The 14,998-nt window shown below is 46.2% G+C and overlaps 1 protein-coding gene across 1 annotated transcript in view; it reads left to right on the top strand.

Annotated features, from left to right (window-relative positions):
• Positions 1 to 14,998, top strand: part of spri (Src homology 2 domain-containing protein sprint) — a gene marked incomplete at its 5' end in the record, with an annotated part of 140,996 nt that overhangs the window by 104,335 nt on the left and 21,663 nt on the right. The window contains 6 exons of the mRNA XM_071584839.1: positions 813 to 1,085; positions 2,066 to 2,331; positions 4,164 to 4,255; positions 5,466 to 7,418; positions 9,934 to 10,303; positions 12,340 to 12,671. Coding sequence (XP_071440940.1) covers positions 813 to 1,085; positions 2,066 to 2,331; positions 4,164 to 4,255; positions 5,466 to 7,418; positions 9,934 to 10,303; positions 12,340 to 12,671 — 3,286 coding nt within the window. The remainder of the gene's footprint in view (positions 1 to 812; positions 1,086 to 2,065; positions 2,332 to 4,163; positions 4,256 to 5,465; positions 7,419 to 9,933; positions 10,304 to 12,339; positions 12,672 to 14,998) is intronic.

Genomic DNA, 14,998 nt, shown 5'->3' with positions numbered 1-14,998 from the left:
AATATTTTTGTCAATGCCACAGGTCTAGCTTTGTGAGTAGTACACTACGAGTAATTTTCTCGAATGCTTTTTAAAATCTAGAAAACTCGGGTTCTTTGGAAAATTAATTTTACCCGGACCCCAAATTCATAAACAAAATGAGCAGGTCAGGATTATTAAAGCATTAATGCAAGAAGGAAGCACGATTGTCTAACGTAGTTACAGAGAATTAACTCTTTTAGTTTTTTCATTGGGATGGTATTAATGCCATGCACGATTTAACTGTGGTAAGTTGTATCTACAAATATTTATGGGACTGAGTTTTCTCCAGAAAAACTATTCAAAGAACTCAAAAAAATCTGAAATAAAGACTTAATACTCTTTCTCAAAAATGAACCCAAAATCGCTCCTCACGTAACACAACCTTAGAACTATCCCTGCATCATCGAATCGCCGCGAAAACCTACGATCTACTGATTACCCATCTACAATTCTTTCGGCATCCATGTCATTATTAAGATAGCATAAATCGAGGCTGGTGACACGAGAGAGCATTCGGGCACCGACCGCAGGACGCTAGTCCACATCCGGCGGACGCCAATGAAAACCCTCCGCTCCACCCAGGCAATGCGACTATTCGGCTACGAGATAAACCTTGGAAACCGCAGGGTACGAGCTCAAGTCTACTATCCCGCCCATTCGTGCGGGCTGCCTGTTCTATTTCCATCATAATCCTCCCGCGTGGAGGGATGAAAGGGCAAGTCTTTTGTGTAGCATCTTTTACTGTTCTGTTTCATGATTCCTGATACGCTTATGCTTTTCCGTAATCATAGGCTGGACACTGCAGCGGCTCCACGCTAGAAGAACACGGTGGCGCCAAGGTCTCCGGGAGGCGCCTTCGGGAGGGAGACAGCGAGGACGGGGACGAGGCGGAGGAGGAAGAGGAGGATGAGGGTGAGGAGGAGGAGGGCGATGAGGAAGAGGAGGAGGAAGCGGCGTGTGACATCGGGCTCATGGAGAGACTCATCCGAAGCCACCCCGTTTGGTTCCTGCCGGGGATTCAGCGTGCGGGCGCCGTGCACCTCCTGCAGGGCAAGGAGGAGGGCGTGAGTACTCTCCTCGCATTCATTCCGTTATCGGAATGACCCCCCCCAACCATCATTATTGCCGTCGTTCTTTCCAAATATCTTTTGGACTTATCGTTAGACTCATTTCGGAGCTGTCGGAGTGTACCCGTTCTCTTGGAACTCCATTGAAAAGAGACTTGAGCAAAATATTTGACACGCTAAGCGACAACGCGCCCCGGAAACAGTAGTTCACAACTTAGAGATGAGAGAAAAGCTGTGTTTTCTCTGTATAAACCACGCCTATTGTCTCGCGACATATCTCGCATTAGGACTCTTTCTCTTCCCTCTCCCCGGAAGTCATCAAGATGTTTTCAACGCGCTATATTTCCCCATGAACAGGACGGTGGAATAACAACCCATTATTACTCCCAACCTTTTCCTCTGTAGCTTTACGGATGATTTTCTTAAATTCATCACAGAAGGTGATCTGCAACTATTTCCTCTTAAATCGGACTTTTTTGCGAGGGAAATTTTGATTTATGATTGATTTAATGAGGTAAGACACGAAGATGCCTTCAGAGTTTTTTTATTCGCGATGTCCTTCTGTTCCAAAGAAGGGTTCATTGGAAAATATTTTTAATTAATTTTTCCAATCGTATCAAATTTAATAAATTGGCCAGAATTCAATGCATTCAGTTTCTACCGGGGATATAGTCAGTGTAAATTAAGGTGGGAGAGATATTTTTCCTGCCCATGCACTCGAAATTAATAGACTGGAAATGAAATAGGCACAATCTCATAAAATCGGGGTGAATAAGAATTGCTCCTGGAAAACCCCAATCAAAACCTCTTGTGTAGATATAGCATTTAGGCTCAGAAGAAAAATAAGGTTCGTGGCATCCTGAATCAGCTCAGTTAGGCGTCGAGATATCATTATGGTCCCTTGTTGACTGCTGTGGGCGGCCACTCCTGCTTCCGCGCAGGAGGTTCGTCATCTTTGCCTGTTTCTTCCGTTCCAGAACTTCGTGGTGAGGCAGTCGAGCCAGCCGGACACGATGGCCATCTCCGTGCGGTTGCCCAGGGGCAAGGGCCCCTACATCGAGCACTACTTGGTGCAGGCAGTGCCCGCCTCCACTCCCTCGCCCACCACCCCCTCCGCTCCCCCTCCGCACCCCTCGTGCGGAGGCCAGCTCCAGTCGCCCCCGCCGCAGCAGCTGAGCCTCGAGAGCTCCGACAACAGATTTGACAGCATTCCGGCCCTCATCGGCCACTACTCTCAGTGCTGGTAAGTCTGCGCTTTCTGTTTGTTGCACGAGTCGTACTGCTACTTTTACACGCCCTCGCTTTGACTTCTTAAAGCAGTTCCATTTAGTATTTAGAGGAGCTAGAGTTATAAGATTCACTTAGCATTTTGATTAGTTTGCTAGAAGGACTACTATCCTGGGGAACAATCAAAGACCGAGTCCTTCAAGTAAGTGGTTTTTTCTTAAAAAGAATGATAATGCATTATCAACCTTCGTACAACAGTAAGATGCGTGAATATTCGATAAGATTGAAGAAATGAATTTTGGACCGAGTATACATCCTTTTTTCTCGAACGGAAGACATAAGAATAGTGTCCCATAAACCGAAATAGTTGCCAATTGTCCAATTCGCCCGGGAAGCATTTCATTAGTCAGCCATTAGTGGTCTAGAAACCTAATTCAATTGGAGTTTTCTCCCTCTCAAAGGGCAAATTCTGTTTACTATTCTTCCCTTACTTATTACAGCATATTCTATGCTAATGCTTAGAAGTGAAAGTCGTTTATCTGGAAAAGTGGTTGGTAGGAAAACAAAACGTCCATTAAAAACTTTTTCTAAGGGATATGCGTATACCGGGACCAAATCTAATGAATGCGTTGGATGTTGTAATAATTTGAATTTTCATTCCATAATTTTTTACCTCGAAACTACGCACCCGTACATTGTGTTAATGGACGAGAATTACTTTTTTACAAAGTGAATTCATTTTTCTTGACTTGCATGTGTTCACTCAACCGGCGTGATAACGAAGTATAATACTATCCATTTATCGTTTGTCCTTTTTGCAAGTGATCGATACAGATGATCCCGCGTGTATTCCGGAAAGCCGTGGTATTCACCTTGTCGGCCGATTTCACCGTCTTTGCCTTCTTCGGAGCCGCATCTTCTTTAGAAACCCACTGTTCTGTTTTTTTGTACCTGGAGTGTCATTGTGTGTTCATGTTTCTTCCTCTGTCATGTATCGATGCAGAACCTCGTAAAGATTGCGACGGAAAAGCAGCATAGCATCATCCGAATCAACCAAACGATTACGTTTATATTCCACTGAGAGCAGACCCATGTTTCCGAGATTTTTTTGACGCCAAATTTTTTATTTATAATTTCAAACACTAACTTGTGTTATTCCTGTGGCCTCAAATATTTCGTAAAATTTATTTCTTCGATCACTCTAAACCATATCGTGGATTGCGTCAATCATTTCGTAGGATTTTACTTCCACTGGACATCCCGAACGATGTTTATCTTTTGCGGATGTACAGCCATGTTTAAACTCACTTACACAATTGTAAAGTCGCCAACACAGTAGCAGATTTGCCAAGAGCTTTATCCATCTCTGGAAAATGAAACAACGTAATGGATATAGCTGAAACTTATGAAGTCGAGTGAGAGGCGAGCCTTGCTAAAAGCAGACCTTTTCCGAGATTAAGAGCGCCATCTCTCGAATTTTCTAAGGAATTATTAAACGGTCCACGTATTTTTTATGGCAAAAAATGACCCTCATTCTTAGAATATGCCTAATTTTTGTTCGTAGCGAATATGTTTGTCCAAACATTTTTGATAATATGCATCTACTAAATTAGTCCTTACTAAATTAAAAATCATTAGTAGCAGAGGTTTGCCTTAACTTGTTATATAACCTGAAGTTAATCAATGTGAACTCCCGAGGTACACTTCTTAGGAATTATTTATTTGGCCAAAAATCTATGTGCATAGTTTAGTTTTCGTTGTTGTAGTTTTAGAGGAAATTAGAGTGCAAGTGACTTTTCTACTGTGATGAAAATAAACCGGTGACCCGCTGATTTGTTTCCGTTGCAGTGACGAACTTCCGGTGCAGCTAACCCTCCCCCGCGCCATCCGAGAAGCCCGCAACAGACAGCAGCTGTCATCACTAGCGCTCTTAGGACAAGGTAAGTTTTAATGGAAATATTAAATATATTTGACCTGGGGAAATTATGTGCTGCACGGCTGCACGTATCTCCTTCGTGCTAATAATTAATTCCAAGCGTAAAGCTTCCCTAAAATTGGGAAGTCGAATGCAAATGTTTTGCCCGATATCTGGAAATTATTCGAGCGACTAATCATATTATTGACCATGAGTCCATCAGACTAAATTCCTGTACTACAATTTAAAATAGTTTTTAGAGTGGCCTCGCACAAGGAAAGGAATTTACGATTTTGTTTTAAATCACAGCTATCGCTTACGCGTATTGGAATGAAAGGAAAAGGCGGAAAGGCAAAGTTGAGCTTAAGCTGTTCAATATACGAAAATGAATTCCGCAAAGTTACACCCAATACAGTTAACTTTATTATCAGTAATACGGGTGAATACTTGAAATATGATGTGAATTCCTATTAATCGAGCGTTTGTTACTCTACAATTTCATGATGTGGCTGTAATATTGACTCCAAGACGGGGATTTTCCTGAAATAGCCAGGGTGGTATCAAGAATTTGGCCCTTCATTGACTCGCTCATATTATGCATAAAGCAAGAAATATTTCTTCCAGAACTAGTTAGTTATTTGGTCTTAATTTATCCGTCAGTCTACCCTCTCTAGGTCTCCATGATTTTGAAACAGGCGTTCACATTAGAAAATCACGCATTAATACCAAATCCATAAGTCTACCTATTGTTGACAGAATGGAAATCTGATGAATAATGTTAAATATTTAGTTCTACATTATCATTACTATCCGGCATTTTCAACAGGCCACATTAATTAGACACAGGTCAGTTAATCTGTATTTTGGTGTACCTGATGAATGTAGTACCTGATAAACATAAGGAAACGTTCATCTGAGAATTAATGTTTACATTTATCGTTTGAACTTATATGATCTGTATGAAAACAAATGGGTGAAAATTTAGTATCGTGTGACAGATTTTGAGATATGGCCATGTAAAACAAAAACTTAAAATAAAGTGCAGGATGTGCAGATGAACGAAGAGTGGGAGGGGAAAAAAGGATGTTATCAGGAGAGAACCGAAGGAGGCTGTTAAAGTCTTACCAATCCCCCTTTGATTGGCAGAATTCTAAGAAATCCCCTGTTACTTCAGCGTGTTTACATCATTTTCTAACCTCATGTCCATTTCCTATTCGTCCCACAACGCAACACAGAATTCTGGAGATACCCAATGGCAAATCCTCGGCCGGAGCGGGCCGGGATCCTGGACACGGCGGTGGCCGACGGCCTGACTCCTCCCAGCAGCCACCACTCCAGCCTCAGCTCCTTCGGCAGCGGCGGCAACCACAGCGGGAGCGTGCAGAGCAACGGCGGTGCCAACGCGGGCCTGCACGCCGCCTCCAAGACGACCGCCTCGTCTCCCGACAGCTGCGACATGGGCGGCAGCAGCAACATAGTGCTCAACCTGTCTCCGCTGAGCGGGGAGGGCCCGACCCTGTCTTCCTTCAGGGGCGGAACCTCGGCCTCCAGCACCCTCTCCCACCCCCCGGCCACCTCCTCAGCCGCTACTCCCACCTCAACCTGCTCCTCGAACACGGCCACCAACCCATCCCCACCTAGGGGTCCTCGGCCAACACCCCCCAACACCCTCAACATCGTCTCGGCCGCCTCCCCCTCACCTAGCAACGCACTGGTTACGCCGCCGGGCGTTGCCAGAGTCACCTCCCCTTCCAGCGCGGGCAGTGGCGGGAAGGCCCTTAGCCCACCACCACCTCCACCGAGATGGGCCAAGCCGGCTTTCGCTGCTGCGGCGGCGGCGGCCGCTGCCCTCTCTGGGCAAAACTTCACGGTGACCACCACGGTCACCTTCAGCGTGAACCAGCTGAACGGGGCGCTCGTCAACTACGACCCTGACAGTATCAACTCACCCCCCGCCCCCGCCCACGTGGAGGTTCAGCTGACTCCTCCGCCGCTACAGAGCCAGAGGGCGGGTGACGCTGGGGTCACGAGCCCCGTGCAGGTCACCCCGACCGGGGAGGGAGGTCGCGGCAAGAGCAGCGCCGCCGCCCGGAGGGAGAAGAGGATGGCGGCCGCCAGGGCAAAGGAGTCGAGGCATTACCGGGAGTCGGACATCTTGGACTCCCCGACCGTGTATTACAGGAGCTCGATGGCGGACAAGGCGAGCGACTACGAGGACATCTGGGGGCCGTCACCGAGGGAGAGCACGCCCCCCGTGGACCGACTCGGGGGTGCCGGGAAAGTCACGACCCCAGAACTTCTCACATTTAAGCCGCGACCCACCCCGGGGGCGGGGGAGGCGCATGCCCCGGAGGATTGCCCCACCACCATGGTGACCTCGACCCTATCGAGGCCCCCAGACCTCCTGGAGCGCCTCAACGCGGCCTCATCCGTTGCCTCCCTTAACAGGATCGGCTCCCCGCTCTCGCCTCTGCCCACCTCGCCAGACGGACAGGCGGGCGTCTCCCCGCCCAAACATGGCAGTCCGTTTTACGCCGAACCTGCGGACGCAATCACCGGGAGGCTGACCACGTCACCAGCTCAGGAAGCGGCGGCGATCGTGGCCGCGACGGCGGCGGTGCCCAGGAGGCGGCAGAGGGGCGGCAGGACCGGTGCGGAGGCCGGGGGTCGGGCCGGCCAGCAACTCCAGCAGAGGTTGGCCAGCCACCGGCATTCCGACCCCACCATGCTGAACTGGGCGGCGGCGTCTGCCTCTGGGGCCCCCAGGAGGGTCGTTGGGGGCCTCGAGAGGATCGACTCGAATGATGAGCTGATGGCGGGGGCGGAGGGAGCGGAGGGGCGGATGCGCCTCCACGCCCACCTCCACCGGCTGCACTCCCCACCGAGGCCCCCGCAGCAGCCCGCCACACCGCCCGCACTTTCCTCCAGTGTGGATAATCTCAACCTGCTGCGGACACCGCGCGGCCCACCCGGGCGGGGGAAGCCGGTGCAACCCCCCAGGGTGGGAGGTGGGACCGCGGTGGAGAGGTGTGCCCGTGCCCCGGCCCCCAAGCCAGCCCCAAGCCAGCAGGGCAGGAGGAGGAACGTCAAGGGGGGGCTGTTTCATGACACCTCTTGGGCGGTGGACTCCAGCTGGGAGTTTATCGGGAACGGGGAGGAGGTCGAAGATGACCAGGATGACCTCGAAGGTGAGTGACCACCGAACGGATTGCATTTCTCTCTCCCCATCTCCGCTCCACCGCTGCTTCTGTCACTATTCCCTCGTTTTTCGGACTGAGGATTGGCCGACCGCTGCCCACTAGAGAACTGCTCAGAATAGCGAAGGAGACCTCGCCGCTGTGATTTGCAGTTCTCCAAGTGTCCCATAATTCCTCTTCACAACATCCATTATTTGTTTTATTTCACCAATGATCGGTTTTCGTCGCGAGATATTTCCTTCCGTTTTCCCTTCTTTTATGTTCCTGAATAATTTGTTGCACATTAACGTGAGCCCTATACGATACATCTGGTTCTTCCCTTTCGTATAATTCTCCTTCCGTCCATTTCATCCCTTTATATCAGTCCTCATTTCTCACGCTCTTTTAATTTTTAGGATCATACTCTAGAACTTTATTTCGAAGAACCCTTTTATTTGCATTCTCTAGAATGTCACTTGATGCACGAATTGTTAAGTCTATTCTATTTTTTGCCACTCTTTTCCTTGCGCGCAGCTTCAGATGTGCTGCGACATTCCGAACCGATGAGTAATTAGAAATGTTCCCATGTGAATATAACCCCCATGGCACTGGAGTACATGTATTTTGGCTTAAGATTTTATTTGTAATGCGAGTTATTTTTCTTGGAGATTTAGGTGCCTTTAATTAATTGTTACTAAACTTAAACAAACCACACAAACCTTAATTTTGAATGTGTACGGTGGGTAATAATATTGCACACGCTAACTTAACTTAATATTAACTCGCTAACTCGTAAAGTTCCTTTGCACAAAATTCCTTCGAGCCTGTGCTTTTTTATCTTCTTCCCTCGGTAGACTTATCTACTGGACTTTCCTTATGTTATTCTTTATTTGTTTCAGTCGGCGTCTAGAGAGCCCTGTGGTGTTCTTTGATATCCGCTGCCTCTGTTAAATTAAAAAAAAACTAATACCTTCCAATCACTTCTTATCACACCACTGCTTTCTCTTTGATCAGATAGTATGTCATTTCAGTTGGTTCACACGCGTTTCCTATTGAGGCGAGGGAGCGGTTGAATGTTTATTCCAGGCCGTTTAAATCCCTACCCATTGCTTTTGGGAAGTGCAAAGTTTACTACCACGCATACCTTAGCTTGTAATTCCGTTCCTTACCGCCAGTGATGGGAAAAGCAGCATCGAGTACATATTACACTCGACCTATCTTGGTCGCTCGAAGATAAACTTGAAAACAATGGAAGGAGAAGGACGAGAACACCCTCGTACTTCCCGGAAGCGTGGCGAGCCCTATCTTGCGAATAGACCCTTCGCCTCCCCCCCCTCCTTCTCCCCCCCCCCCCGCGCTTTACACCCGTCTCTATCGTGCCTCTTCCCGACGCCCCCGGCCTGGGGGGACACTCCCACTAACAATGCATGCCTCCTCAGACGAGGAAAGCCAAGCCTCAGCAGGCGGATGCGGTTCCTTGCCATGCGACCGAGGAGGCTCTTCAAGCGTTACTCTCCGATCTCCCTCGCGTAGAATTCACCGCCAACCCCGAACGGCGATAATGATGATATCGGTGCAGCAAGTTGGACGTTTTCGCAGTTTCGTAAGTTTCGGTGAGCTCTGGTTTTTCTCTGAAACTACCCGATACTTTCGCCCGAGCGTTCGTCTGGGAGGGTGACAAGCGCGGCTCAGGACGAACTACTAATCATCAGCAATGCCGCTGTGAGCCCTTAGAAAAAGTAGACTGTTTAATTCATCATCACTCTATGTTGCTCAAGGCAATTGCTGTTGTGATGACGAATACTAAATTGATACGGCAGTGAACTTGCTTCGAGTCGATCCGCGCTTTCTTGTGTTCCTTCAGGAGGAGGAGCTATCCATTTAGTTTATCCATTGCGCTCTCTTTTGCCAAATTAAGTAACTTCTCTTATTTTTATTATGATTTTCACTTTTTGTTGCATTATGCCATTTTAAATGTAGAGACCTGCTTAATTACTTATACTGTAAATAAAAATGGGCTACCATGGACTTTCAATCGAGAAAACGCACATGCTATTACATTGTCATAAAGTCTTAGTTTTTCTTAAGATTGTCGGTCAACGGCCAATTAAATTATTGTTGGCGATTCTCCACCTGTGCTGTCGGCGTGTTCAGGTCAGAAGTGATTGTCGCCGCCTCCTGCTTTTAACATGCGAGTTTCTATGTTTTGACGTCACATACTAAACGGTTTTAGTTGATTTACATCTTTAAAAAAAATTTGCATTATCATTTTTCAGGATTGTAATAACGCGTAGCCATCAGTCGTCCCATTTAAGTTACGCAGGAGTTTGACAATTTTCATTCCTCTTAAGCTTCTTAACATTTTCATTGAAGGATAATGCCGGCGGAGGTCTAGTTCACACAATTTACAGCGTGGAAGGGAGACTGGCACTCGCACCTGGGAGTGGGCTCCAGACGTGGTGTCGCCCCCGCACACCCTCTGATCTCTCCTCTTGTCTTCCTCTCCCCGCTCCTCTACGCCCCCAAGGTGCCTCAGATGGCGACGCGCTGGCGGGCGATGCGCAGAGCGACGCCGAGGACGCCGAGGACGCCGATGGCGCAGTGTCCTCGCCCACGGAGCGCCGCTTCCCGCCAGACGGCGACCTGCCCACACCGGACGACGAGCACGCCGACGGCGATGGCCGTCGTCTCACTGTGCACCACCTTATCGTCAAGAAGATGCCGCACCTCTACGCGCTACTGTTCGAGAGCGAGCGGCCGGCCCCCGCGGTCCCCGCGCCCGCCGCCTCCGCCGGGGGTGCGGTAGGCTCGCGAATTTCCGCGTACGACAACGTCGAGGGCCGCACGGAGAGCTGCTGCGCCAACGGAGAGGCCGCCGAGCGGGCCACCAACCAAAGGTCGGTGCATGGAGGGCCAGTACTCTAGTAGTACTTCTTATATTCCTCTGATGCAAAATTGTCCACCCAGGAATCACTTGTCAGTCTTGACAGTGCTCCGTATGTTTGTCCGTCATGAATTTTAAAGAAATGTATGCTTCGGAATAACTCCATAATCTTTTTACGCCTGCTGGGTGCTTTTTTATGGCCTGAACTAGCTAAATAGTGTTATTGCATTAGCTAACAGAACGATTTTGACTACACGCACGTGGTAACTAACGTAAATTATCACTTCGACACTGATTCAGCCGTTACTTCGTGGAATGTTTCCAACATGTAGGGAAAATAAAAAACAACTGCAGTTCTGCAAATTGATTTTTATTTTCCAATTTCCACCACCACTGCGGAAATTCAGTCGTGGAAAATGTTGGATGAAATAATCACCTTTGATGATGACGCCACACGGTGGCAAGAGTGGAAAATTAAAAACATTGTTTGTGAAATTGCAGTTTTCTCTAGTCGGTGTTGTAAGTTATCACAATTTTTGTGCTATTTTAGAAAATATTAATTCTAATTACAGGTAAAATACGTTTTATTCCAGACCATAGTAGCAATGTTTGCTTTATTTTTTGCACCAATTATAGGACTAAAATGGTGGAATCGAGTAAATTATTTCAATTGATAACTTTGTATTTTTAAATTAGGTAAGTGTTTTATACAGAGGAACCATTTTTTAATTGCTAGTTAGAAAGTTAATTTCAATTATGATATCCATTTATTTTACTGAACACTGAACAGATTTTGAAAAGGATTTCGTTGTAGGTGGTGATTTCGAGGCTCATCATGCGCCTAGTCTTCTCGGTGGTTTTACTATAAAGCCAGTGGGTGCAAACTAGTGTTTAAGACTGTTGGAATATTACTCAGAACGTAGAGCCAAGAATAGCAGATGGAAGGATTGACCATTAGAATGCTGGCAGCCGAATTCCCGACCTGGCGGAATACCCTTGATTGCTCAAATAAAAATCGCTGTTTGTCCCAATTTTAAAGCCCACGTGCCGCTATTTCGACGTAAAAATGTCAGCATCATGGCATATTTTTATTAAATACCACTTTCATTCAAGGTATTCTATGTTTAAAAGGCAGGTTTTTGGCCCGTCCATGAGTACTACTATGTTCTACGAACCACTAGAGCTTCCAATTCTTTTCCCTACGTTATTCCTTCTTCAGTTCCTCGTAATTTCTACCTGCCTCCATGCTGTCTCTGGTTCTAAGAGTAGTGGCAGAGCTTTGCGCATTCCAATGATCCCCACGGCTGTTCTAAAAGGAGCAATGGCGACGGCTCATCGTGCATGCATAGTAGTTTTTAAGGGAGGCGACCGACAGCCACGGTCATTTGCGCCATTAGGGATGGACGGGAAAGGAGGAAGGGTGGAGAGAAAGAAACCCGGCGTCGGCATTAGCCCATTCTTATCGAAAGGTGCCTAGGGGTTCACAGCTTAACGTCCCATCCGACGGACGGTGTACTCACTCAAAGTGCTCTCCACAAGCACCTCAAGTAGGGATTGAGATACCACTGAAAAATATCTGTCATATCCAGGATTCGAACCCGGAACCTCTGAGTGGGAAGTCAGTACGTTAGCCACCGTACCATCTTAATCCCCCTCGTACATTCATCCATATCAGGGTGGTCTAAGGATAGGAACCAGCCGATAGGAGGTCCACGAAGGGTCTGCTCCTAACAGGGGCGGCTGCAAAAGCATCTGACCCCACTGGAGCCATTTTAGTGATAGTGTCACGCTAAACACACTCATTAGAAAGGCATCGGGAGACTATCTAAATTATCTTTCCCATTGCAAGAGATCATCTCGCAGTCGGAAACATCAAAAGACAAATAAACGGGTTCATTAACGTATATCTGTAGGTTGTCGTGATAATGGCATCCATCTGTTGAAACCTTGGTGATCAGTGGGTGATATTTTAGCGGTGACAAAGGGCAATATTTATCAATACCCCCATCATCCTTCTCAACTAATCGAGACTATCTTTCCGCGTCGCAGGCAGCATTTGTCGGCGGCGTCCCAGGCGAGCGACGAGGACACGCGCACGGTGTTCTCGGAACCTTGGGACAGTTCCCGGTGGGAGGGACTGCTGAACGGGGGAGGCGAGGCGGCGATGCAGGCGGAGGCCGAGAGGGCCGTTAGCAGCTTCCTGAGCGACGCCGAGTCGCTGGTGCACTTGAGCGCCGCCGGCCCGCCTCTCATCAGCGACGCCGAGGACGAGACGATGGTGTCCTCCGTGGGCTGCGAGTACTCGTCCCCGGGGGGAGGGTGCTTCGGCAGGGCCGGCAGGAAGGCGGCCCTGCGCGGCAGGATCACCGACCCCCTCATCTGTGAGTACCCACCACCCTTGCCCCGAAAACATGCTGACCCGTAATTTCCTTTGGCAGAGAAGTGTCCAAAATTTAACGATGAAACGGAAAGAACGCTTATCAAGTTAGGAGTTACTGACGAAAGTGGCTGGGGTGACGTAAATATCTCAAAATGTTGCTACTTTTCTTTTGTGTCTGTTCCTTTTCCATGTGTGTACGTATTTTTTGTGAATGCCACGTAAACATTTGCATAGCCACATTGAGAATTGTAATTGTGTGTGTGTGTATATATAAATAAATAAATAAATATATATATATATATATATATATATATATATATATATATATATATATATATATATATATATATATATATATATATATTAATACACACTTTTTGAAAGTCTCACAGATGTGAATAATAATGTATAACATAGCACTAGTGGACACAGACAAAAACACAGAAACACACAAAAAAGAGACTCACTAACTTTCAAATTTTCAGTGTTCATAGCCACCTTCATCAAGGAAGAGAGGAAAAGAACTGCAGCAGCAAAAAGTAGTTCTATCCCTCTCTTCCTTGATGAAGGTGGCTACAATCACAGAAAATTCGTAAGTTAGTGAGTCTCTTTTTTGTGTGTTTCTGTGTTTTTGTCTGTGTCCACTAGTACTAAGTGTTATCATTATTTATGTATATTTTTAATATATATATATATATATATATATATATATATATATATATATATATATATATAATTAATATTTTTAATTATATATAAATATATATATATATGTAAATATTATTAATGTATTTGGAGGATACTTCGAACAGTGACAATGCATAGGACATACTACAATCTATTACTATTAAAGCAGATACATAAAAAGGATACTCATATAGTATGTTTTGATGGCCATAGCATCATTGTGGAATGTAGAAGGATGATGTTTGAGAGGGTTTCATTCTAGGATAGGGATGATTACAAGAAGAGGGAATAGGGGCTATTACTTGCTATTATGTTTGGTTCCGCCCTGCTGATTTAAAAGCCCTTTGCAGTGCCAACTCTCTTTTCTTTGTATCAATATAGCTTCTGGGAGGACCTCCGTTATAGTGACGGTGAAGCAAGTATCAAATGATTGAATGTTGGAAGTGGTATGTTTTGGAATGTCAAAATTGAAAAATGTGGGAGATTTTGTGGAATAGCTGTGGTTGTCGGCACAACTGGAAAAGGTGGTGATGCATTCACGTATGTAAGAAGAGGAGTAGGAGTTGAAGCTGTGAGGGAATATGGTTTGGAGAGTTCAGTGTCGGATCGGTGACAACTGTGGAAAAGGAGGAGTTGTCAATGATTTGTTAGCTTTTTGTGGATGTAAGTGGTAATTGTATTATTTTCAAGGAGGATGTCAATGTCTAAGAATGTTGGAGAAGAGCCTGAGGTGGTAGATATAAAGGATAGCAAGAAAGAAAAAATGAGATTTGCAATAAAAGCAGAGAGATATTCATATCTGTGGGACCAAAAAACAAAGATGTCACAACTGTAGCTGGAAAGAGCTGAACATAGCCTTGTGATTTTATTTTAATGGAAATTATCACTGAGGTGACCCATGAAGAGGTTGCATTAGAAGATTGGCACAAGAAGGGGCAATGTGGAAGTAAAATTTCTCACTCAAGGTGAAAGCATATTTGCTAATACTAATTCTTCTGGTTAGATAATGTCAATTGAGGAAATATATATGATGGGGCACTGAGCACAGTAGTAGTGGAGAGATTCTAGGCCTCATATGAGGAGTTGGAGGTATACGGGAGGACATTACTCCCGCTGGCCCTGCTGGCGGTAAGGTAACGTCCTTGCTTACCAATCCTAGGGTCGCTGGTTCGATTTCTGCCAGGATGGGTTTTCCTCCACCGAGGGCTTTGGTGTTTGTAATCATGTCCCTTATTATCACTGTCAATAGTCCAATGTAAAGGCCAAAAAGTGCTGTCTTTGGGCTAATGTTAAATAAATGAATAGAGGAAAATGACCTTTATGGTCGCCATAAGTGAATTTCAATTTTTAAGGATATGCGATTAGAAGCTCAGATCGTGGAGGGAATTTTAATGAATGAGGGGAAGGATATGACAATGGATTGTAGATAATGGTTACATGAGTACTGATAAATGTTAGGTAGGGGATTTGATGCTAAAAACAATAGGGCATCCAATAGGGTTGCTAGGCTTGTTTTTTTTGGGCAGCTTGTGGAGAGTCTAAGGGTAAGGAGGGAATACTTGTGGAATGGTGATTTCATGGTGTAAGAGTTATTCATTGGTTTTATTTGCCAAAATATAAGAAAGGCTTTCATTCTAATAT

The sequence above is a fragment of the Hetaerina americana genome, unplaced genomic scaffold (assembly GCF_022747635.1).
Source record: "Hetaerina americana unplaced genomic scaffold, ioHetAmer1.1.p SCAF_2, whole genome shotgun sequence".
Lineage (NCBI taxonomy): Eukaryota > Metazoa > Arthropoda > Insecta > Odonata > Calopterygidae > Hetaerina > Hetaerina americana.
This window is presented reverse-complemented; position numbering and strand designations above follow the sequence as displayed.